A 26,515-nucleotide genomic window follows, 5' to 3' on the forward strand; every position below is an offset into this window, starting at 1 on the left:
ACTAATGATTTTCATTTTGGAGATTCTGAAAGAGATATGGAGACTTTAAAGGGGTCTTAATTTTTGACAATTTCCCCCAGGATGGCCCCTGAAACAGAATATTCATACTTATCTGCTCCACATCGCTCCATTCCACCATGTGGCCTCCACTCTCTCCATCTTCCAGTCCCAGCACTGATTACATCCGGCTGGCTATGGACATGGTCACACACATTGCTCCGGCCAATGACTGGCTTCACAGGTGATGTAGCCGCAAGCGGCACATCACTACTGAAGATAATCATTAACTGGAGCAGTGCATGTGACCATGCCCATAGCCAGCCAGAAGTCCACTGCCAAAAGAACCTAAGATGTGAATGTGAATCAAAATTGAACCATGATGTAACGGATGGTCTGGTCAGATAAATCACATTTTCTATGTCTGGACGGTCATTTGTGTCACAACTTGGAGAAGAGATTAAACTGGGATGCACTAAGGGAGGAAGACAAGCTGGCAGTGGTGACTGGATGCTGTGGGCAATGTCCAGCTAAGACACCATGAATCCTGGTATTAAAGGCTATGTACACCTTTGGGGGGCCCTTTTTTATTATTTTATTGTACTCATTTTGAGATAAAAATATTTTTTTCAATCGATCTTTATTAAAAAAAAAATATATGGAGCCCTTGTTTGTGTACATAGCAGAGGAACTCTAGAAGCAAACTCTGGATTTTCTCTCTATTCCGTCAGTTGGGGAGCTGACGGGCTCCTTATCTCCGTTCTCTCACATTATAAACACTCATTATAGTTCAGTTATTATCTTACTGATAAGAATGTGGCTTAAATAAGTGTTTAAGACCTCTTAGTAGTTTAAAGATAATGTTTATCAGATGACCGGCACAAAGTGAAAGTGAAAGTACCAGTCACACAGTTAGAAAAACAGTTAATCCTTTGTGATACAACGGCTCAATATTTTTAATAAAGGCCAAATAAAAATATGATTTTTAGCCAAAAATGAGTAAAACGCAGTCATAAGCAATATTGCCTCAGAAGGTGTACATAGCCTTTAAAAGGGTTTTCTGAAATTTTTGTATTGGTAATACAAACAGGATAGAGGATATTTAATAAAAGGCACATTGCAGTTGTATTTCTTGGAGATATGACCAATTTTGAGTTTTGCTATGTGACCCTCTGATTTCTCTGTGTATCCCTGGTTACAATGCCACTAAAGATGAGTGAATTTCTTGAAATTAATTTTGAGTCCCATTCCCTCAATTTTTGAAAAAAATTGATTTGGGTAGGAATCGATTCTAACAGAATCAAATATATAACACTCTCTGGTCTCATATAACTTATTTTTTTTATAAAGACTCTGAGACCAGAGAGAGAGTTTGAGAGAGAGAGTTTGAGAGAGAGAGAGAGAGAGAGTTAGAGAGAGAGTGAGAGAAAGAGAGTGAGAGAGAGAGAGAGAGAGAGAGAGAGAGCCTAGTATGCTACTTTAGGTTTCTGGGCAATATACAAACCGGATTCCAAAAAAGTTGGGACACTATACAAATCGTGAATAAAAACGGAATGCAATGATGTGGAGGTGCCAACTTCTAATATTTTATTCAGAATAGAACATAAATCATGGAACAAAAGTTTAAACTGAGAAAATGTACCATTTTAAGGGAAAAATATGTTGAATCAGAATTTCATGGTGTCAACAAATCCCCAAAAAGTTGGGACAAGGCCATTTTCACCACTGTGTGACATCTCCCCTTCTTCTTACAACACTCAACAGACGTCTGGGGACCGAGGAGACCAGTTTCTCAAGTTTAGAAATAAGAATGCTCTCCCATTCTTGTCTAATACAGGCCTCTAACTGTTCAATCGTCTTGGGCCTTCTTTGTTGCACCTTCCTCTTTATGATGCGCCAAATGTTCTCTATAGGTGAAAGATCTGGACTGCAGACTGGCCATTTCAGTACCCGGATCCTTCTCCTACGCAGCCATGATGTTGTGATTGATGCAGAATGTGGTCTGGCATTATCTTGTTGAAAAATGCAGGGTCTTCCATGAAAGAGATGACGTCTGGGTGGGAGCATATGTTGTTCTAGAACCTGAATATATTTTTCTGCATTGATGGTGCCTTTCCAGACATGCAAGCTGCCCATGCCACACGCACTCATGCTACCCCATACCATCAGAGATGCAGGCTTCTGAACTGAGCGTTGATAACAACTTGGGTTGTCATTGTCCTCTTTGGTCCGGATGACATGGCGTCCCAGATTTCCAAAAAGAACTTCAAATCGTGACTCGTCTGACCACAGAACAGTCTTCCATTTTGCCCCACTCCATTTTAAATGTTCCCTGGCCCAGTGAAAACGCCTGAGCTTGTGGATCTTGCTTAGAAATAGCTTCTTCTTTGCACTGTAGAGTTTCAGCTGGCAACGGCGGATGGCACGGTGGATTGTGTTCACTGACAATGGTTTCTGGAAGTATTCCTGAGCCCATTCTGTGATTTCCTTTACAGTAGCATTCCTGTTTGTGGTGCAGTGTCGTTTAAGGGCCCGGAGATCACGGGCATCCAGTATGGTTTAAGGCCTTGACCCTTACGCACAGAGATTGTTCCAGATTCTCTGAATCTTCGGATGATGTTATGCACAGTTGATGATTATAGATGCAAATACTTTGCAATTTTTCGCTGGATAACACCTTTCTGATATTGCTCCACTATCTTTCTGCGCAACATTGTGGGAATTGGTGATCCTCTACCCATCTTGGCTTCTGAGAGACACTGCCACTCTGAGAAGCTCTTTTTATACCCAATCATGTTGCCAATTGACCTAATTAGTGTTTATTGGTCTTCCAGCTCTTCGTTATGCTCAAATTTACTTTTTCCAGCCTCTTATTGCTACTTGTCCCAACTTTTTGGGGATTTTAAATTATACATTTACTCGGATTAGACGTTTGATCTGTCATCTACGTTCTATTACAAATAAAATATTGACATTTGCCATCTCCACATCATTGCATTCAGTTTTTATTCACAATTTGTTTAGTGTCCCAACTTTTTTGGAATCCGGTTTGTATATGCATTGTCTGATGGAGGAGGTACTATTTCTCATAATAGAGAACACCTAGTGTGTTAACTATTGTAGGCTAGGCAACACTACTCTGGGTTTCTGGGAAACAAATTCAAATTCGTTTTCCAAAGCCTGTCTGATGCTGGGCAGATGTAAGATGTGCTAATTTTCATATTTTTTTACCAAGAAAGAGCTGGGTTCCTGGTATGAGATACTAACTTTTTTCCTTTCTTCTGGAAAGGAGACCCAGTTCAATCAGTGCTTTTTTTTATAAGATTTTCCCGGTGGTAACCCAAAACTGTTCAATCATTGCTTTCTCACAATTTTTTTCTAATCTATTGCTGTGCTTGTGTCCCCACGTAATGCTTCTCTAGAAAAGAGACATGCAAGGTAATCTCCTTTTCAAAATGATAAGAAAACAGAGTGTCTCATACCAGGTACCCAACTCTTTCTGGGTAATTGCTTTTTAACAGGCTGCCTGAAAGCCTTGGTGGGGGTAAAAGAATATGAAAATTATCTGTAGCACATGTTACATTTGATAGGCTTAGGAAAGCTAATTTCAATATATTTTCCAGAAACCCAGAGGAGCATTGTCTGGCCTACAATACTCCTCATACATACTACACATACTAGGCATTCTCCATAATGAGAAAGACTACCTCTCAATGCATATAGATTGCCCAGAAACCCAGATTAACATACAACTCTCTTTCTCTCTCTCTCTCTCTCTCTCTCTCTCTCAAATTCAGGATGAATTCCCATTCGATAGAATCAGTTTGCTCATCAAACTTATAACATTTTGAAAATAAAAAAGTGTTTTTACAGCGGTCACTAAGGGGCCTTGGGCTGGAGCGCCACCTTTTTATGGCGGCACTTCAGCCCAAGTTAGTGCTTAAATCAAGCGCTGGAGCTCTGTGCCTGCAGATACCAGAGATAGCTGAGGGCTCGGAGCAGTGATCAGAAACTGTGACAAGTGGTCTCTGATCATGTGATTGCCGTGATACACTGTATCACGGCGATCACCGAAAATGCCGGCAGCAGAGCTTTCGGCAGTAAACTCTGGTGCAGGGATCGGGTCCCCCAGCTTCCCCATAAGGGAAAGCTGAGTCTCGGTCCTCCCCCCCTCCTGTCCTCAAGAAAGATGCGCACACTATAAGCCAGCCGCCGCTGCCCCTGCAGTATGTTTCTCTCCTCAGGAGAGGAGAGATAAGTAATTATGCTCATTGTGCCCCCTGTTTCAGGATCGCAGAGCGGTTAGCAGAGTATCAGCATACAGCTGACACCCTGATTTAAAATGGCCAACATCGGTGCCGCTGCCGAAATGGCCGACATGGCTGCTGCGCTGCTGTGGCAGCGTCCCAATAGTTACCATGGTAACTGGACGCCTTTACAGGCTTCCGGTTTGCCATGGTGTAGCTAAGCTTGATCAGGCTCCTGATAAAGGCAGGAGCCTGATTAGGCTAAGTGTAAAGTCAGTGTATTATAGAGGGATCAGACCCACTGGATCTTCAAGAATCAAGTGGGTCTGGGTCAAAAAAAATTGAAAAAGGTAAAATTAAAATTAAAATAATCTAATTTCTTCTTATAGCCGCACATTTATAATTGATAAAAAATTGAAAAAATAAAATATACTACACATGTTTGATATCACCGTGTCCATAACGACCTAATCGATGAAAGGGTCATGTTACTTTCCACGGGCAGTGAACGCCATAAAAAAAAAAGAAAAACTATGATCTAATTGAAATTTTTCCCACCTCACTTCCCTAAAAAAGGTATTAAAAGTGATCAAAAAAGCTGTATGTACCCCAAAATGGTACCAATCAAACTTTCACCTCATCCCGCAAAAAATGAGCCCATACATGAGACGATCACCCAAAAAATGAAAAAAATATGGCTTTCAGCAAATGGAGACACAAAAATCGTTAATTTCTAACGATAATTTGTTTTCCTTTAGTCCTAACAGCAGCACAGATGGGGGTTAACTGCCCCTGTGGACTGGTAGGACCGGCGGAATTTTTAATGAGCCCAAGAACCAATAAACGATCTTCAGCTCCCTGAAAGGGAGGAGATCGTCCCCCAGCCCACCGTGTTTTTAACAAGCATAATGTACTTAGGGTGGGATATTTGTGTGCTGCTGTTAGGACTAAGGGAAAACAAATTATCGTTAGAAATTAACGATTCCCTTACGTCCTACCAGCAGCACAGATGGGGAGATAGCAAGAAGAATCCCCTAGGGAGGGTCCTCATGCCTGGCAGAACTAAGAACTGTCTGCCCAAAGGCCGAAAACTCTGTCATCCTAGCATCTATCCTATAATGGGAGATGAAGGTTGACTCAGAACTCCAGGAAGCCGCCTTACAGATCAACTCTAAGGGGAGAAGTCTTCTCTCCGCAACAGAGGTGGAGACAGCCCTAGTAGAATGGGCTCTCACAAACTCCGGAGGATCTAGGGATTAGGAGACGAAGGCCTCCCTGATGGCTTCCTTAACCCAGCGACTAATGGTAGCTTTAGACGCTTTACGGCCTTTAGACTTACCGGCAAACAGGATGAGGAGATTCTCGTCTATCCTGAACTCTCTGGATCTATCCACATAGACCTGGAGGCATCTAGAAATGTCCAGCGGGTCTCTAGCTGGAGTATCCGAGGAGGAGGCTGAAAACAAAACTGGTAGAGATTACCTGGTTGATATTTTGGAAGGTTGGGACCTTAGGCCTAAAGTAGGGTAAAAACTTCAGGAGTACTCTGTCCTGCAGAAAAATGATATGGGGTGAATTGCGGAAAAAGCCTGCAATTTAGAGATTCTTTTGGCTGAAGCTACAGCCAGAAGAAAAACCATCTTTAAAGTCAAAAACCTAAATTCCACCTCCTCCAATAGCTCGAAGGGGGGAGATGCTAGCCCCCTGAGCACTACTGAAAGATCCCACTGGGGAATAGGTTTCAGTATAGTAGGCTTTAGTCTTTCAGCTCCCTTAAGGAAGCGTTTGATGAGTGGGTCCCGAGAATGTGGCCTGTTAAGACAGGCCAAGATGGCACAAATCAGTACCTTCAAGGTAGCTGGAGAAAGACCTTTATCTAATCCATCTTGAAGAAATTGTAATATCGCAAGAAGGGGCGGATCTGCAGACGCCACCTGTTTGAAATCACACCATGACATGAAGATTCTCATGATCCTGGAGTAGGCCTTCTTCGTAGACTCTGCTCGGGAATGCGACAAAGTTCTCAGGACCGACTCGGAAAGCCCTTCTATGTTGGGAAGGGACTGATCAACCTCCAGGCTGTCAGGTTGAACCTGTGCAGATCTGGGCAGAGGTGAGTGTCCCACGACACCAGGGTCTGCTCCGGGGGGAGTCTCCAGTATTGTCCCCGACTCATCTGAATGAGCTGGGTAAACCAGGATCTCTTGGGCCAGAACGGTATGATGGCAATTACCGAGGCCTGATCCTGATGGATTTTCGTCAATACCCTTGGTATCATGGAAAACGGAGGGAAGATGTAAGCCAGCCTGAACCTCCACGGTATCGACAGAGCATCTATCGCCAGGGGGTTGTCTTCCCTGTATAGGGAACAGAACCTCAGAACCTTGGCGTTGAACCTGGTTGCCATGAGATCCACCTCTAGCATACCCCATCTGTGAACTAACTGCCTGAAGATCTCCGGGTGAAGAGATCACTCTATGGTCAGTAATCCTCGACTTAGGCGGTCCGCTATCATATTGAGGGAGCCTCGAAGATGAGTGGCAGATAGATGGGAAAAGTTCGACTCTGCCCACCGAAGAATTACCCCGATCTCTGAAAGAAGGGGCAATGATCTTGTGCCTCCCTGCTTTTTTATATAGAGAACCGCAGTCATATTGTCTGACTGGACTTTCACAGCTTTGCCCTGAATCTGAGGGGCGAAGTGAAGGAGGGCTAGCCGGATAGCTCGAATCTCGCGAAGATTGGAGGAGAGACGCCGCTCCAGGGGAGACCAAGATCCCTGTACTGGGGATCCGTCTAGGTGAGCGCCCCAGCCTACAAGGGACGCGTCCGTAGTCAATATGAGCCAAGCCCTGCATACTTCAGCTCCCTGAGGGGAGCGACATGCCAGTCCACCTGTCCAGAGGACAGAAAAAAAACACGGTGGGCTGGGGAACGATCTCCTCCCTTTCAGGGAGCTGAAGATCGTTTATTGGTTCTTGGGCTCATTAAAAATTCCGCTGGTCCTACCAGTCCACAGGGGCAGTTAACCCCCATCTGTGCTGCTGGTAGGACGTAAGGGAACATGTTTTTTTTTCTAAAATTCTTTTATTGTGTTAAAGTGAAATAAATAAAGAAAAAAGTATACATATTAGTTATTGCCACATCCATAACAACCATCTCTAGTGTGGTCAGCGGGAGCAGGCAGATCCGAAAACAGCCACCGGGGGCCTTCATCAGGCTGTTCTCGGAACTGCCTGCTCCCGGTGACAGCATTTGTTTTCAGACTGGCTCGTGGCACAGGCACAGGTAAGGTTGCTTTCACACTAGCGTTCGCTGGTCCGCTCGTGAGCTCCGTTTGAAGGAGCTCACGAGCGGACCCGAACGCAGCCGTCCAGCCCTGATGCAGTCTGAATGGAGGCGGATCCGCTCAGACTGCATCAGTCTGGCGGCGTTCATTCTCCGCTCCGCTCGCCTCCGCACGGACAGGCGGACAGCTGAACGCTGCTTGCAGCGTTCGGGTGTCCGCCTGGCCGTGCGGAGGCGTGCGGATCCGTCCAGACTTTCAATGTAAGTCAATGGGGACGGATCCGTTTGAAGATGCCACAATGTGGCTCAATCTTCAAGCGGATCCGTCCCCCATTGACTTTACATTGAAAGTCTGGACGGATCCGTACTAGGCTATTTTCACACTTAGCTGTTCTATGCTAAAAATAATGCAGACGGATCCGTACTGAACGGAGCCTCCGTCTGCATTATTATGAGCGGATCCGTTCAGAACGGATCCGCCCGAACGCTAGTGTGAAAGTAGCCTAAGGGCTCACCTGTGCCTCGACGGACTTGTGAAAAAAGATGGCAGCCCGCATATGCTCGCGGGCGAACAATGCGAACTGGCCATCACTGAAAATAGGAAGTCTCCTAAATAAAAATAAAAATTAAAAAGTAAAAGTTTTTTGTAAGTGCAGCCAAAATAAAGTAAAGATGTGGAAATATATTTCTGATAAAAATATTGAATAGTATTTATGTATGTATGTATGTGAAATTTTGCAGTTGAAAACATGCCAATTTTTACAAATTTTCATAGATTTTTACGTTTTTTTATAAAGAGACGCATATTTTATCTGTAAAATTTTCCCATCTAAGTAAAGTACAATATGTGACGAGAAAACAATGTCAGAATTACTTTGATTTGCAAAACCTTTACGAAGTTATCTTCTGCTAAAGTGACGCATGTCAGATTTCCTAAATCTGGCTTGGTCATTAAGGCCCAAACAGGCTTGGTCACTAAGGGGTTAAACAATAGAACCTCTCAGGCTGATAAAATGTGAACCAGCAGCAGAAGCTGTGCAGCTCACACCTTGTGACTCCTAATGAAACATGGCCATTTCTGCCAAACCAGTTTAGCTTTGCCTTTACTAACCTACGTTCTAGTTATTTGCCTTTATTGGAATCTATAAAATCTATATGTAGCCTTTTACTAGTCCAATATGTTCGCCTGTTTGAGACATCCCATTTAACACGTGACTTTTCCATGGTAACTTCAGGGGAAAAGCTGCCTTTTGTATCTTGCAAAATAGAGACATATTGTATGAAAACATAGTCTCATCCCCATTTACTGATTAGGAAGCAGTGAAAAAATGTAAATGCTATTTTACTGGACTATAATTCAGCCTGCAACTGTGAATCATTACACTGATGTAAAGCAAGGTATTAACGAAGATAATGCTCCTCAACTGTATGTATATTAATTCATTATGTAAACCATCAATTCATCTTCAAAGGTGAACCAGGAAATTCTGTGTTAGGCCTCTTTCAAACTACCGTATGGCTATTTCAGTGTTTTGCGGTCCGTTTTTCACGGATCCGTTGTTCAATTTTTTTGTTTCCGTTGTGTTTCCATTCCGTTTTTCCATTCCGTTTTTCAGTATGGCATATACAGTATACAGTAATTACATAGAAAAAATTGGGCTGGGCACAACATTTTCAATAGATGATTCCGCAAAAACAGAACGGATACGGAAGACATACGGATGCATTTTCGGACATGTTCCGTTTTTTTGCGGACCCATTGACTTGAATGGAGCCATGGAACGTGATTTGCGGGCAATAATAGGACATGTTCTATCTTTCAACGGAACGTAAAAACGGAAATACGGAAACGGAATGCATACGGAGTGCATTCAGTTTTTTTTTTTTGCAGAATCATTGAAATGAATGGTTCCGTATACGGACCGTATACAGAATGCAAAAAACGTCCCGCAAAACGGAAAAAAAAATGGTAGTGTGAAAGATGCCTTAAAGGGATTCTGTCACCTCTTTTTGCCCTATAGAGATGCGGACATGCACGGCTAGATCGCCGCTGGCATGTCCGCAATATACCTGTCCCATATCTCTGAGTGGTTTTATTGAGTGTAAAAAATTATTTAATATATATATGTAAATCAGCCTGGTAAGAAGCTCAAGGGGCTGCACTAATTCTGGAGCCCAGCCAAGCCCCCCTGTGAAGGAGCCCAGCACCACCTGTATCCAGGAATCTCCTCCTTGCTCACAAAGTCAGATCGCCGTAATCTCGCGATGTGCGAGCTCTCGCATGCGCAGTTCCTTCCCTGAGGCTGATGCCAGCACAGGGAAGGAACACTATGCCGGCACTGCCCATGCGCGAGCTCATGGCGATCTGACTTTGTGAGCAAGAAGGAGATTCCTGGATACAGGCGGTGCTGGGCTCCTAGCAGCCATCAGCGAAAAACGCATTGCATCTGGAAGCAAGTGCAGATGCAATGCGTTTTTCACTGAAGACCCATTAACTTTTATGGGGCCTGGCTGCATTAAAAACGCAGAATATAGAGCATGCTGCGTTTTTCACGCAACGCAGAACTGATGCGTGAACATAAACGATCATGTACACAGAGCCATTGAAATGAATGGGTCAGGATACAGTGCGGGTACTATGCGTTCACGTCACGCATGGCACCCGCACGCAAAACTCGCTTGTGTGAAAGGGGCCTAAGGGCTCTTAATGCTCTCTTCCTTTTTTTAGCTGAATTAGAACCTTCTAGTGGGAGCGGTAGAATGGAGAAACCCAGCACAAATACAATGCTATAACTCCTGACTCTCATAGACTTAGCATAGAGCATTAAAGGATAACTGTCATATTTTTTATTTTTATTTTTTGCTAAAGTGTAGGTCAAGTGATAGGTCAGAATTTTGCAATAGACTTTATTTAACCAAAACGTTTATTTTTGGTAGAAAACTGGGGCTGAAATGGCCCTTAGCAGCAATCTTCAAAAGAGCGTTGCTAAAGGCCATCCGTCTCCGATTAGAAAATACAGGCTGTGCAGCCGGACACTATGCTTCTGCCTCCTGTGCTTCCCTGGGAGACAGAAGGCTGGTGTCACGGCTGTAAGTGAGCAACACACAGTAAATAGCAACTGACCGGACCCAAACTAGGGAGGATAAAGGGTGACCCCTGTCAGACCCTAAAAGCTCTCCCTAAGCTGCTATGCACATGTACAGATCCATATGGTGGATCGAGACATGCCCGCGTACCTAAGGCTGATGACCACTGAAACCCCTACAATAGTGGAAGGGGCACGGCCACCGGTGCCCTGCTCAGTATATAGACGGAACCAGGGTCGCCTCGGATCCAGTCAGCAAAGAAACAGAAACACACAATGTCTGAACACTTAACTGAAGGAGCTGCGGCTGCAGTGAAAACAGATCCAAAGTCAGCAGACAATATCCGAAGTACTTGCTTCAGCAGAACACAGATCCAGTGAAAAGATATCACACAGGTGAAGATACTCAAGCGAGAGATACAGCTCAAATGAAAAGTATAATCCGCACCTCTACAAAGGAGGAGGGGTGATTTAAAGGCAGCGAAATCAAACACAGGAGAGACAGCTGGGAGGAAGGAAACAGAAAGTAAAGACCTCATCACAGGGGTGGAGAAACAGGGCAGAGGGAACTCCTCCAAGCTCTAGTAGTGACATCATCACAGGGGTGGAGAAACAGAGCTGTGAGAACGTCTCAAAGCTCTGGTAGTGACAGCTGGGCACAGGAGTCTTAGGAGTTAAAATTACATTTATATTCCCCCTTTCTATGCAATCTCATGCTCCGTTACATTCACTAAACTGCGATCCCTGTGATAATAATACATGAATCAGCCGCCGGAAGTAAAAGCACTGTGCGCAGTGAGACGGCTGCTGCTTCATGAATTATTATCACAGGAATCGCAGGTACCCTTTGCGCATCTTGGCTGCAAAAAGGTGTCACACATCTGGTATCGCCGTACTCAGGAGAAGTTGGGGAATGTGTTTTGGGGTGTATTTTTACATATACCCATGCTGGGTCAGAGAAATATCTCTCTAAAAGACAACTTTTCCCATTTTTTTATACAAAGTTGTCATTGTATTCTAGGAACTCGCCATGCCCCTCACGGAATACCTTGGGGTGTCTTATTTCCAAAATGGGGTCACTTGTGGAGTATTTATACTGCCCTGGAATTTTAGGGGCCCTAAAGCGTGAGAAGAAGTCTGGAATATAAATGTCTAAAAAATGTTACGCATTTGGATTCCGTGAGGGGTATGGTGAGTTCATGTGAGATTTTATTTTTTGTCACAAGTTAGTGGAATATGAGACTTTGTAAGAAAAAACTAAAAAAAAAAAAATAAATAAACAAATTTCCGCTAACTTGCGCCCAAAAAAAATCTTCTATGAACTCGCCATGCCCCTCAAAAGTGATCTTTTTATAGCGCCGCAGCGATTTTACGGTGTTTTTGCAGTGATCAGGAAAAAAAATTCTGTCACTGCGGTGGGGCGGACTGAACGCAAGTGTGCGCACAAGATCAGGCCTGATCGGGCGAACACTGCGTTTTTTGTAGAGCCTATAGAACATGTCCTATTCTTGTCCGCAATTGCATTTTCTATACAGTTCTGGCAATGATCGGATCCGCAAAATGTGGAAAGCACATTGCCGGTGTCCGTGTTTTGCGGATCCGCGGATCCGTAGATCCGCAAAACACATACGGACATCTGAATGGAGCCTTACAGGGGGGTGATCGATGACAGGGGGTGATCAGGGAGTCTATATGGGGTGATCACCCCCCCCCTGTCATTGATCACCCCCCTGTAAGGCTCCATTCAGACATCTGTATGTGTTTTGCAGGTCCGTGGATCAAGCCTTTTTGGCTTGGCTGACATCATCATTTATTTGACCCTTCTTCTGATCTTTCAGAAGGAAGGAAAAATAAGACGCACAACGGATCCTCTCTGAGTAGCAGCTGTAAGGCCTGTATGGTCCAATCATAATTTGGTAGCCAAAAGCAGGAGTGGGTACAAAACACAGAAGACATGCAAATATTCTGTGCATGTGTCATCTCTGTTTTGGATCCACTCCTGTTTTTTGTTGCTCCACAGACGGGTTCCGTTATTTGTGGGTTATTGTTCTGACGGATCAGAGGAAGGGCAAAAAAATCTGTGATGTCAACACAAACTTACTGCTGACACCCTCTCCACTTTGTCAGGGGGCTCTAATTGTATAAGCGTTTAATAGAACAGAGTCTGTAGACATCCATTTGGAATCAGCTGACGACTATGGTGTAAAAGGAGTGCTCTTCTTCTTGGTGCTAACATTAACCTGTAAGGCTGAGTTACTACATGAGTTATTTAGTCAGTTTTGGCCACGTGACTGCCCAAATAAGTGAAGTGTGCAGTGACTCTAAGAGCGATGCCTGTCATCTGCATGTCATACGGACTCATGGTATTATTTCACTACCAAAGCAGACTCCCTGTGCGTGTTACTGCAAGGCACAGTGTTCTACACCACTATAAAGGCTCTCTGCAGTCAGGAAATAGCCGTTTTTTAACTAAATTTGCCACGAATATATTCGGATCAAAACAGACTTTTTCAAAAAAAAAATTGATGAACCAGCAAATTGAATTTTTGAAAAATTGCTCATCTCTACTTATGGTAGCTGTGGAAAATTACTAGCTTCTCATTATTAGCTAGAAAGTCCCAAAAGTCTCTCAGTGTTCATTAATCATTTACACAGTGCTGTGCAAATACAGTGCAAATGAGCAGGATATATATGACAACAAACATATAAAATGCAGTTACACAGTATTGAACAGTATAAGTCAATGCAATTTAACCCTTTAAAGTGAAATTAATAAGGAGTTGATGACTTTGCATAGGGGAAATAGGGGCAAATGTCCAGACTTCAAAATACCCCTGCGCCCGGGCATTACAGAGGGTCCAAGCCACTCTGTGCGCCCTTGCTCCTCCTGCTTCCTCTGCCAGCTCCTTCTCTCCTTCCAGGTTCCTGCATAGTCATCTCGCCCGGCCATGCCAATCAGAAAGGAGTCAGAGGGGCTGTAGAGGAAGCAGGAGGAGAAGTGGTGCACAGAGTGGCTTTGGTGCCCCTAGGTGCACTTACCTGCTTATTTGCATATGGATTAAAAGTATGTTTTCTCTAGAATAAAGCAATAGATTGCTGCGTGAAAGGTATCATTGCATTCACATGTCCTGGTGACATATTCCCTTCAAATAAACAGCCTTTTCAGTTCCTCTACCATGATTACTTTATCTATCCTGATGAATCCTTACTAAAAGGACATGGAAAAAAAGATAAAATAAATGAATACTTATTTTTTGCAAACAGATTCTTTTAACTTACTAGATAGCCTAAGAAAAGCAAGTCAGATGATGCACCTACTGTACAACCATTGAGTAAATTCCTTACCAAACCCTTTTGGGTTTCTCCAAGAAAGGCATTAGACAGGCATTTAGCAAGACGTGGGGGGCAGATAGACAGGAGGTACCCATACTACTTCAAAGAGCATTTGGACAACAGCAATCTCTTCCAACTTCCCCATACACATATCTATGTGTTTTTAATGGGGAAGAGTATTTCCCGGAAAAAAAAAGAGTTGGGAGTTAAAATTCAATGCTCCCGATTTTTCTCTCTCCTAAATCACCTATCTGGAGAGTCAGGTGGCGCCAATATACATTAAATTGTTGGCAAGATCTGCAGAAAACTGCGTGCTCAGCTATCAGCTGCCTAATATGTATGGGGGACTTTAACACGCAACTGTAATATCTACACACAAGGCTTGTAACTATGCAGACAAATACGTAGGTCTACATAAAAATTGTATACACAAAAGATTATTTTTAATACTATTTGCAAAGTTGCTTCTGTTTATTTTATTTTATTTTAGATGCAATGAAGCAATAAATATGGTTGCAAGTCAAAATAACAGACCATTCTACTTTTTACCCGTTCCACTCTCTCCACCTCCCCTTTTCCTACTTAATGGCTCCAACAATATAGTAATATTACCATGCTCTGTAACAAATCATGGGCAAATTGATGATTTCATTACTCTAACCTGATTATATTATTTTGCAAAGAATTTGTTTTAGTATTGAGTTACGTTTATGGATAGACTTCTGTAATGGGAAATTCAGACAGTTATTTATATTACTAGGTTGTGAAGAGAGCATTGTGTTGAAGAAAGGATTCCATGTCCAGGGCCACCTGAGGACACCTTATTATCCCTTCTACTACCCACCATATCCATATTGCACCTGGAACATAACGGTGAGAAAAGACCTTTTTACTAGGTTTATTTACAGTATATAGGGTCTTTTTATTTCTGTTGGCTTTTATAAGTTACATTATTTTGTATTGCTTCCTCTCACCTTTAAAGGGCATCCGTCAGCAGATGAAAGCATCTGTGTTGGTACCATGTTCATATGTGCCCGCATTGCCGGAAAAAAAATGATATTTTAATATATGCAAATGAGCCTCTAGGAGCAATGGGGGCGTTGCCATTACACCTAGAGCCTCTGCTCTCACTGCAACTACCACTCCCTCTCCACTTTGATTGACAGGATCAGGCATGATGACGTTTTCACTGTCTGGCCTATCTAAGGGCAGAGTGTGTAGCAGTTGGAGAGAGCGCAGAGCCTCTAGGTGTAACATCAACGCCCCCATTGCGCCTAGAGGCTCAATTTGCATTTATAAAAATAATTTTTTCAGCCATATGAGCATATATGAACATGGCACTAACACAGATTTCAAGTGCACATGCAACAGGTCAGCCAGTTTCATAGGTACAAATCCGTTGACAGATACCCTTTAAATGCTCTTTCTCTAGTCTATAGGAAGGAGAATTCTCCTTTCATTCCTAAAAAATTAAAGGGAATGACAGTGGAATTCTCATCTGGTTTCCGTTATGCAGGACAGAAAAGAAAGTCCTGTCGACAGGACTTTCTTTTCTGTCCTGCATAACGGATAACGGAAACCAGACAGATCCATTATGCTTGCCCATACAACGCTATTGTGATGGATCAAATTGGAATGCCTCTAAAGGTTTCCGTTTTGAATTCCCGTTATTTTCCGTTATAACCATGTTATAACGGAAAGCAATAACATAATTCATAATGTTGATGTGAACCCGCCCTTAGAGAGAACACTGCCCAGGAGTCTGACGCTACCAGTCTGATACTGATGTTATATTCTAAGGATGTCATCAATATCATGAAACAGGATGATCCATTTAAGAATCAGATGTAAAAAATCTGAGTTATACAGAGGTACAGTACCATACAGGGTTCATAGATCTCTATAGAACCTGCCGTAACACAGCCATGTGCACGTGGACCCGTATCCCCATCAACATGGCAGATTTTTGTGTTTCATACAGTCACCACCATAGTTATACTAAAAACAGCTGAACTATGTCAGACAGTGACACCTGGACTACAGGCTTTTTGCTGTATGTACATGTTTGATTAGGTCTCCTATTGTCATGACAGGTCCCCTCTCCAGAATACGGGGTCGCTCTGAGGTTTGAAGGCTACATGCTGACAGGACAATACACATATGCCCCTTGCATGCAAGGACAGTGGATAATCCAAAATAGGAGGTAAAACTGCTTTTAAATTCTTTTATTTCACCTTTAAAGGGACTCTGTCAGCATGCGAAACTGCTGAGAGCACTAGGTAGGGACTGGGGAGAGAAGTACAACCACCCCTTTAGGAAGCTTCTATTTTTAAGGATTAGTGTGAATATGAACTTTTATTCTGCTTCTGGGGTTGTCCCAACTGGACATTTAAGGCATATATATAGGATATGGCATAAACATGCGACATGTGCAGGTCCCATCAGAACAGAGCTTGCCAAGTATGGAAAGGACAGTATAAGGACAGTGGCATTTTACATTCACTGCTAAGGGTCTTCTCAAAATAGCCAAGCTCTCTGCATTGAGCTGCATCGCCTCTGGACCCAGGTACAGGAAGAACAGCTTCCTTGAGAGACTGGCGGGCACAAATTTTGACCAGATAAGGTCAAACAAGTGCAACATTTTGCATTTTCTTAGCATAATGAGGTATCTCCAAGGTAAGATAACCATCTCACTAGCGCCACCTTGTGGAAGTGGCTCAATATAAGTCACAGGGGAAATAGCCAAGTCAAATATCCATCCGTAGACCAGGGTTGCCAACCGTCCAGAAATTCCTGGACAGTCCCAAAAATAGGTGATTTTTTTTTCCTGTGTTCGTGAAAAAATTTGACGTGTCTGTGATATTTTAGAGGCTGGTGGTACTTAACTACATTATTTTGGTTGTAATGATGATAATTTTACAGCTCACAGTAAGTGCTGGCAATGAGTCCTTATTAGTATATTCAGCTACAGACATGTATTACGGTACTTATGATCTTTATCATTCATGACGGTTTTCCAATTTGTCCGTAAAATAAGTTGACTGCCCGTGATTTTGGGCTAAGTAGTCCAGAAAAAAAGATAAATTCCGGTTGGCAACCCTGCCGTAGACAGCTGTTTCACAGTAGGATTCTGACTGGCCGGGTGTATTGCCTTTTAATGCAGCTTACATGGATGCTGCTTGTCTTCAGGTTACCAAACAGCAATCATGAAGTACATTATATAGTATGTGCAGACATATTTACATGGTGTAAAGCATGATTAGTGAAGCGTGACTATTATATGTTGCTTTCTGTAGGATGTGTGGAGTGAGGGTGCTGAAACCTTACACTGAGAGGGTCGAAGGAGTATCCAATAATTTCACAGTAAATTTTACCTGCACCAGATCACTAACCGGACCAGGGATTCAAGTCGCTTACAACCTCTACAATAAGACAGATCGTGAGTTGCACAATTAATCATTTAGTGTAACTTTATAACTTTTCTGAAAATATATTCCGTATATGTGTTATATTTTTATGCAGCCTGTCCTGGGGAGTTCCTGTGCATAGTCGATGGTATGTGTGTCCCATTATGTGATGGGGTAAAGGACTGCCCCAATGGGTTGGATGAGAGAAACTGTGGTAAATATAACAACAGTTGTAATTTCATTCATACTTTTCTTTCTTGACTACTGGATCACCTACTTGTCATACGTTTACCCTAGTATGTCCTGCCCAGTACCAGTGCCCAGAAGGACAGTGTATCCCAGCCAAACAGATCTGTGATGGCAAAAAGGACTGTATAAATGGTACCGATGAAGAGCAGTGCCATGAAGGTAGCATCTTTACCATATTATTTCTTATAAGTCATTCTTAAACTCTTTGTCCTAATGGTATTCAAAAAAATATATCAGGATCCCGTATATGACAATATAGCGGGATCCTCATGGGATTATGAGCATCCCAGGTTAGATGGCTATTCGTTTTGGCGGGAATTTTTCCCGCCGAAAGTGGATGGTCAGGATGGCTAAAAATAGCCATTGTATTTAGGGTAGGGAAGGTGAGGCCGGATTGGACGGTTATGTCCTATTCTGGGATTGTTGCTGCAGTCAGGAAGATTAGGAACCCCAGCAACAGTAGGGCATTGGCTAATGGTCAGGAGTGTTTATGGCCAAAGGTGTATATAATGGCGGTGGCCGACAGCATTGTGCTTTCTGTCGTATCGCAATCTGAGGAGCTGCTGCCCGCCCGCCCGCCCTCCCTTAAGTTTTGTTTGTCACGGCCACTTTATTGAAAGGAGGGGTAAAGTCGCTCGCCATATAGTGAATGAGTTGATTATGGACTTATGGTATTTAGGCCGAGCTTATGGCTGGTCTAATCTGTGGTTTTAAAGTTATTTAGTTATTATCTATTGTATAAGCTATTCTTTAATAAAGTTGTCCGTGGCCTAATTTTATACATGCACTAATGTGTCCACGTGTCTTATTATTAATTTATAGTTATTAGTTTAAGTTATTTAATGGGGAGGTTGTATAAATAGATTTTTCAGTCCTTGAAGTTGATGTGTTGGAACCATGAAAAAATTAACTGAGTGACTTTGAAAGGGGTCACATTGTGCTGACTAGATGACTGGATCTGCAAGATTGTGTGGTTTACAATGGAATGAGCTTCCTATGCCTCAAAAAAGTATTTAGCAAAATTAGAAATGAATTCATGAGAGTAATGGGCCACAACCACACCTGCCCAAGGTTTTGGTTTTGGACGATGCAGTGTGGACTGAGTGACGGCAGACATTTTGGTGGAGGTGTGCAGCGAAAGAATTGAATAAAAATGTTTATAATCGTGGACATCCCCTTTAGTATATGGTTTTCACATTTTTTATGTATATCGAAAGACACAAAAAGATTTCTGGAAAGGAAGAAAGAGAGTCGAACAACAAAATTCTTGGGGGAGCTGAGGAAGTTACTGTATGACCTTTTTCTAACATGAAAGAGAAGGGACAGCATATCATAGGTAGGGCTTCCAGATATAAAGACAGGCACTCGGTGAAGAGCTTCTCATCTGGTGGCGTTGTGTCAGGGAGCAACAACCTGCAGGGCAGAACACCAATAGAATAACTGAGGTGCAGCCAGGTATTCCCTCCAGATTGCTCGCAGAACCAGATCATACAGTGATCAGTTGTTATTGCCTGATAAAAGGACAGGTGAAGCCCCAAAACGCGTTGCCAGGATAACTTTAAGAAAATATCACCTGCTATGCAGTGAAGGCCTGACTGTTTACCTTGGTTGCACCACTGGGGAACAAACAGAACACTCACCCCCTTTTCATTTTTTAACTACAGATCTGCAAGCTCCTCTTCTACCATCCAGAATAATTGCATCGTTTCTCAGGGAGCCTGATGCATACTGTGCATTTGGTAGCCCAAGACACTTCCTGCTGGCCTTGGATAGGCCGGCACTGCTCACATGAACAGTGCTGGCCAATCCAAGAGCAGGACTGGACAAACAGGAAGTGTCTGAAGTCTGAGAAGCAGTGCGCCATCTTGTATGACAGAAGCGGAGCCCTGGAATTTGCCAATCTGCAGCTAAAGAGATACAAAAAGGGCATCAGGTAAGTGTTCTGTTCGCTTCCCAGTAATAGTTTTTTTTTTTCTTGAACTGGAGGGTCGCTTTAATAAATGTGGCACCTCTTTGTCTGCTCCCTGCTGCTCTGGCTCCATTATGTGACCTTCCGGTCCCAAGCTGAAAATTTCTGGACAGGGTCATGGGTGCCGCTGCAACCAATGATTGACCTCTGCAGTGACGGGCCCCTTGGGGACACCCCACTGCAGAGGCCAGTCATTGGTGGACATGGCATGTCTGGAAGCTTACAGGCCAAGGGCCTAGAAGACCGCAGAATGGAGCCAGAGGATATAGATGAAAGATCAATGTGGCAGGTTCATGTGATTTTTAAACTGTATTTTTGTCTTGCCTCTTACACAGCTGTTTCTTGTGGAGCCTTCAACTACAGATGTGCAGATGGGAGCTGTGTGAAAAAGAATAACCCAGAATGTGACTCTGTTAAAGACTGTGCAGACGGCTCTGATGAACAGAACTGCAGTAAGATTGGTCTAGCATAAAACTAGTAAAACTTAGATGTTGTTAGATATAACTTTAGCCCCAGACATATGAATTCCAGTCTTATTCCTTGATAAGGGTGAGTAATGTAGTATTCTGTGACATTTTCTTATTTATTTCCTATTTTAAGACAAGGTCCTGTCTCCTGTCAGGTCAAGCTGTACCTTATGAAAAACTGGAAAACTTGACATTTCTTAGGGTAGTTTTTTTCAAACATCAAAGCAAAAATAGCAATGCAGCAATTTTCAAAACACTTGGTACTGGATCCGGCGTTAATACATCTCTATGGAAATTAAGGCCAGATCTGGCAAGTGCGGTATTGTTACGGGATTTTGGCCGGAAAAACTACCGCAGCATGCTGTGGTATTTTGTCTGGTCAAATACCGTACAAGGGACGAAACAGAAGACATCCTGATGCAGACTGAACGGATTGCTTTCCATTCAGAATGCATTATGACAAAACTGATGCGTTTTTTTCCAGTATTGAGACCCTTTACCGGATTTCAATACCGGAAAAGAATAACGCTAGTGTGAAAGTACCCTTAATAAAATGTAGCTACGAAAGTTATTTTTCGCAATGTCCTTGTTATATTTCAAATATTCTGCCCTATTAAAAATAGTGGAAGGACAAAAAGAAACATCATCTCAATGTAAGGCTACATGCACACGATCGTGCTGTTTTTTTGCGGTCCGCAAACCGTGGATCCGCAAAAAAACGGAAGCCGCCCTTGTGCCTTCCACAATTTGCCGAACGGAGTGGGCGGCCCATTGTAGACATGCCTAAAACATTGGTCGTGTGCATGAGGCATTATACTGTATATGAAAAATTAAAGAGCGTTTCTGGGATTTTCATATTATGGGCATATCCTTCGCATAGGTCATAAATATGAGATCGTCTGGGGTCCGACTCCTGGGACCATCGGTGGACTTACCACTCAAGCTCTCCTCAGGCCGATGGGTACATAACAATCTGTCACTCTCAACATTAATTAACAATAGAAGCATAAGGAACTTATGTACCCAGCCGGGTATTACAGGTGTTGTCCTGAATTCAACTGTATCACCATTACGCCTCATATGCCGGCCCTTCCGTACATTGGGGACCGCAATTTGCAGTCCCCAATGCACAGGTACCATCAACTTGAATGGGTCTGTGATCTGTCTGCACCTCAAAAAAATAGAACATATTCTATTTTTTTGCGGTGCGGAGGCACGCCGAGAAACCCAGTGGAAGCACTCCATAGTGCTTCTGTGGGGTTCCATGCCTCCGCTCCACACCGCTCCTTCTGGATTGTGGACCCATTCAATTGAATGGGTTTGCATCCATGATAAGGTGTGCACACAGCCGGTGCTCTTATATTGCGGACCTGCTGCTTGCAGGCCGCAATACAGGCACAGAGGAGCAGCGGCTGTGTGCATGAGGCCTTACCTGTGGTTTCCTGCCCTGCCATTCACCCTCATAGGAAACAGGCCACCAGACTTGAAGCCTTCGAGTCAGCGTACAAATGGCACAGGAGCACAAGCATCTCAGGCTCCAGGCTGGAAGAGGCCTGTGAACAGCACTGCAAATGATATGGCTGAGCCCACCTACTTTTTTGTCCCCACCTTCTGTCAATTTGAATAGGCTACTGTTAGTTTTTTTTTTTCAAGGGCCACTTTAAGTTGCCAACCCACCCCTGTCTGGGACCCCCAATGAGCTGCATGAAGAGGCCATAGTGTTGCATGAGCACTTAGGCCTCTTCCCTGGCTTTTATGGATCATTGCTAGAATATCCTCTGGAAATTAATTTTTAGCCTAGCAGTGTTCGTGGAATATGGATGATATACAGTACAGAAAGCAAAAAACAGACACACAGATACCTCACGTATAAACCACTGACCGTCTTGTTGTGGATGCCATCACAGACATGAGAAAGAGGCCTTATTTTGGCATCTGATGAAATTCCCAGCTCATACAGATGACCCATCTGACATGACTCTCTAACGAAACATCATCTCCTTTTAAGCCCCTTAAATACTGGTCAATAATTTTTTCTCACTTTTCTAAATTTATTTATTCCTATTGATCTTCTTCTTCTGTCTTTAGGCTGTGGTGTACAGGCCCTAGAAAGTCGTATTGTTGGAGGAACTCGGGCACAAGAAGGAGAATGGCCATGGCAGGCGAGTCTACAAGTTCAAGGATCACATATTTGTGGAGGGAGCTTAGTGGCAGACAGATGGGTCCTGACTGCAGCTCATTGCTTTACTCATGATAGGTAAAATACACAGGGTGGTTGTGTTTTACATTTTGTACATGACTGTAGGAAATAAGTTATGCAAATGAGCTCTTCACAAGCTCTGTCTCAGATGACACAAGATGTAAGGTAGCTATCCTGGATAATAATGCCTCAAGGCCTACTTTAAAAGGTCGAACATTGACTTATAGGATAGCTACCTTACATCTGGTGACATTAGAGGCAAAGCTTGTTAAAAGCTCATTTGCATAACCTTTTTCCAGAATTCCAGAGGAGCATTGCCTATCCTATAAGACTCCTCACGCCAATTAAGGGGCTCTCAATAAGGAAATATAGTACCCTCCAAGTACATAATTGTTAGCATGGTGGCTGTGGCTGCATGACTGTATAAAATGTTACTGAACTAAGATTAGACATCATGCTGTTTTTGGACAATAGAATAACATACTAAACATCATAAAATTTGGCACTTACTAAAAAGCATGCATCATGTTGTGGTGTAGCAAAAGGATATCAATGTATGTCATCCATGAGTGTGCTGTATGGAAAATAAATGTGTCTAACATGCCTAATTTAATTAAATGGAAGTGAAGTTGTGATTGGTTGCAAATGATAAAAATGCCAGGTTTGGGGTGGCTTAAATGCTATGCTGGATCCTCCAGACACTGCTGAGGTGTCACCACATGTTGCAACTCTCCAGAAATGGTGGTAAGGTGTGGTGGATGGGATAATGGACAATTGGTCCAGAGGTTCTGCAGTAAACCAATGCGCTTTTTCACTGGAGGAACTCAAGTGCAAAACAATATAGGCAAGGCACTAAGCAGGCTTTTCCCTGGCAGAAGAGGGCTGGCCTGAGGTAAGGCCTGAGCTAGCTGCCCCTCTCTCACAGAAGTCTGGCACTGGCCAAAGGCTGATGGCCCGGGGTTTGTGGCTCAGTTGTCTGGTGGGCTCCCTGATTACAGGGCTAGTGACCCAGGATCTGTGGCAGAGTATCCCCATCTAGCCTCTTAATCGGATCACTCATGTAGTCTGGCAGAGTCTCTCTGACTAAGCATTGGTCCATCTCTATAGACAACTAGGGGCTCTGACTGCTCTCCTTTTATACAGTTTCTAGCTGAACTAGAAGCTTCTAATGGGAGGGGTGGAGTGGAGAAGCACAGCCTAAACAGAAACATTGCTACAATTTCTGTCTCTCATAGACTTGTATAGAGCTGCAATGCAAGTATACAGGAATTTCACAGCAGAGAGTCGGAAGATCAGTGTGTCTGTTTTTTTCCCCTCCAATACTTTGCTTAGGTAGAAAGTAATAAAGTCTCTCAGCATTAGTTAGCTGTAAATTACCCTTTTCACAGTGAAGTGCAGCTATAATGTAATAATAGTGCAAATGAGCAGGATATATTACAACTAGAAAAGCTACAATTTCTGGGGAAATTGTGTGAAGTGTTCTTGCCTCCACCAGTAGTCTACAACTGGAGTGGGCGGAGTAACTGGGTGGAGTGGCTTGAGTAACTGTTGTGTGGTTGGAGTGGCTGGAGTAACTGTGGAAAGGTTGGACTGTGCAGAGTAACTTTATGGAGTGGGCAAAGTAACTGTGTGGAGTGTTTGGAGTGAGTAAAGATAGTAAATATTACACAAACCCAGGCATCCTCAAACTGCGGCCCTCCAGCTGTTGTAAAACTACAACTCCCACAATGCCCTGCTGTAGGCTGATACCTGTAGGCTGTCCGGGCATGCTGGGAGTTGTAGTTTTGCAACAGCTGGAAGGCCGCAGTTTGAGGATGCCTTCACTAACCAGTTGATTGATCAAATTTAAAAAGTGCACATGGCAAGCGTGATAGAGTAAGAAATGCATTTCAACTTTTATTTATTTATATAGCACATTTAATTGCAATGTTGTTGACCAAAGTGCTTCACAGTTACATTAAAACATACATTTATAAAAAAAAACATTAGCAGCCGATTTGTGTAGGTGAGCTTGAAGATGAGCGAGTGGTGTCAGTTTAGAAATCATGTCCTGATTTTTAAGCTCACACTCTAGCTTTTGTCACTCTGCTCGCTGCTCACATACCTGGGTTCCTATGGCAACTCACTCTACAGCAATGGCAGAGAAGAGCAGTTGAAAACAAACTGCTCCAACTTGCTCACTTTACTGGCGGTTGCCATCTTCAAACGGTTGTAGTTTAAAAATGATAAATCCTACAGCGAAGAGCTTTATATTGTGAGAATCACAAGACACAGACCTACATTGATGCATAGTATGTCTCTGAAATATTGAAAATGAAGGCACAGTCGCAGTTTAGAAATTGCCCTTCAAATTTGAGGTGGCTAGAATGGAGTTTCAATGAATGTCAATGGGCGGCATGACTTGCAAACAAATGGTCATATTGTGAAAACTCATTGGAGTAGGTTCTTCTTATTTATTGGAAACCGTTTCCAATAAATAAGAAGAACCTACTCCATTGAGACTGTATTCATTGTGGATTCGCGCCAAAGCAGAATTTTCCTCGTCTACTGCAACTTTTCCTTTTTGGGGGACTGGACATCCCATCCTAAAGAATACTTAGTCTGCGGCTGCAGTCCCGGTACAAAAGTCTCATTACTATAAGCTTTCAATAGGGTTGTGCCTATAGTAGCACAACCCAGAAAGGTGAGCCTTCATAATCCTCACTACATCCCTTTTACCTGTATATACAGTTGCAAGAAAAAGTATGTGAACCCTTTGGAATTATATGGATTTCTGCACAAATTGGTCATAAAATGTGATCTGATCTTCATCTAAGTCACAACAATAGACAATCAAAGTCTGCTTAAACTAATAACACACAAAGAATTAAATGTTACCATGTTTTTGTTGAACACACCATGTAAACATTCACAGTGCAGGTGGAAAAAGTATGTGAACCCTTGGATTTAATAACTGGTTGAACCTCCTTTGGCAGCAATAACTTCAACCAAACATTTCCTGTAGTTGCAGATCAGACGTGCACAACGGCCAGGAGTAATTGTTGACCATTCCTCTTTACAGAACTGTTTCAGTTCAGCAATATTCTTACGATGTCTGGTGTGAATCGTTTTCTTGAGGTCATGCCACAACATCTCAATCGGGTTGAGGTCAGGACTCTGACTGGGCCACTCCAGAAGGCGTATTTTCTTCTGTTTAAGCCATTCTGTTGTTGATTTATTTCTATGCTTTTGATCGTTGTCCTGTTGCAACACCCATCTTCTGTTGAGCTTCAGCTGGTGGACAGAAGGCCTTAAGTTCTCCTGCAGAATGTCTTGATAAACTTGGGAATTGATTTTTCCTTCGATAATAGCAATCCGTCCAGGCCCTGACGCAGCAAAGCAGCCACAAACCATGATGCCCCCACCGCCATACTTCACAGTTGGGATGAGGTTTTGATGTTGGTGTGCTGTGCCTCTTTTTCTCCACATATAGTGTTGTGTGTTTCTTCCAAACAAATCAACTTTGGTTTCATCTGTCCACAGAATATTTTGCCAGTACTGCTGTGGAACATACAGGTGCTCTTGTGCAAACTATAAATGTGCAGCAATGTTTTTTTTGGACAGCAGTGGCTTCCTCTGTGGTATCCTCCCATGAAATCCATTCTTGTTTAGTGTTTTACGTATCGTAGATTCACCAACAGGGATATTAGCATATGCCAGAGACATTTGTAAGTCTTTAGCTGACACTCTAGGATTCTTCTTCACCTCATTGAGCAGTCTGTGCTGTGCTCTTGCAGTCATCTTTACAGGACAGCCACTCCTAGGGAGAGTAAAAGCAGTGCTGAACTTTCTCCATTTATAGAAAATTTGTCTTACCATGGACTGATGAACAGCAAGGCTTTTGGAGATACTTTTATAACCCTTTCCAGCTTTATGCAAGTCAACAATTCTTAATCATAGGTCTTCTGAGAGCTCTTTTGTGTGAGGCATCATTCACAACAGGCAATGCTTCTTGTGAAAAGCAAACCCAGAACTAGTGTGTGTTTTTTATAGGGCAGGGCAGCTGTAACCAACACCTCCAATCTCATCTCATTGAATGGACTCCAGTTGGCTGACACCTCACTCCAATTAGCTCTTGGAGATGTCATTAATCTAGGGGTTCACATACTTTTTACACCTGCACTGTGAATGTTTACATGGTGTGTTCAATAAAAACATGGTAACATTTAATTATTTTTATGTTATTAGTTTAAGCAGACTGTGATTGTCTATTGTTGTGACTTAGATAAAGAT

At 43.0% G+C, this 26,515-nt stretch overlaps 1 protein-coding gene across 2 annotated transcripts in view; it reads left to right on the forward strand.

Annotated features, from left to right (window-relative positions):
- The window catches only part of TMPRSS6 (transmembrane serine protease 6), a 121,924-nt gene that overhangs the window by 74,899 nt on the left and 20,510 nt on the right, over positions 1-26,515 (forward strand). For both annotated transcript variants that reach the window (XM_044301488.1, XM_044301487.1), the window contains 7 exons: positions 14,712-14,824; positions 16,045-16,154; positions 17,248-17,390; positions 17,474-17,572; positions 17,656-17,766; positions 19,912-20,028; positions 22,132-22,300. In XM_044301488.1, coding sequence (XP_044157423.1) covers positions 14,712-14,824; positions 16,045-16,154; positions 17,248-17,390; positions 17,474-17,572; positions 17,656-17,766; positions 19,912-20,028; positions 22,132-22,300 — 862 coding nt within the window. The remainder of the gene's footprint in view (positions 1-14,711; positions 14,825-16,044; positions 16,155-17,247; positions 17,391-17,473; positions 17,573-17,655; positions 17,767-19,911; positions 20,029-22,131; positions 22,301-26,515) is intronic.

The sequence above is a fragment of the Bufo gargarizans genome, chromosome 7 (assembly GCF_014858855.1).
Source record: "Bufo gargarizans isolate SCDJY-AF-19 chromosome 7, ASM1485885v1, whole genome shotgun sequence".
Lineage (NCBI taxonomy): Eukaryota > Metazoa > Chordata > Amphibia > Anura > Bufonidae > Bufo > Bufo gargarizans.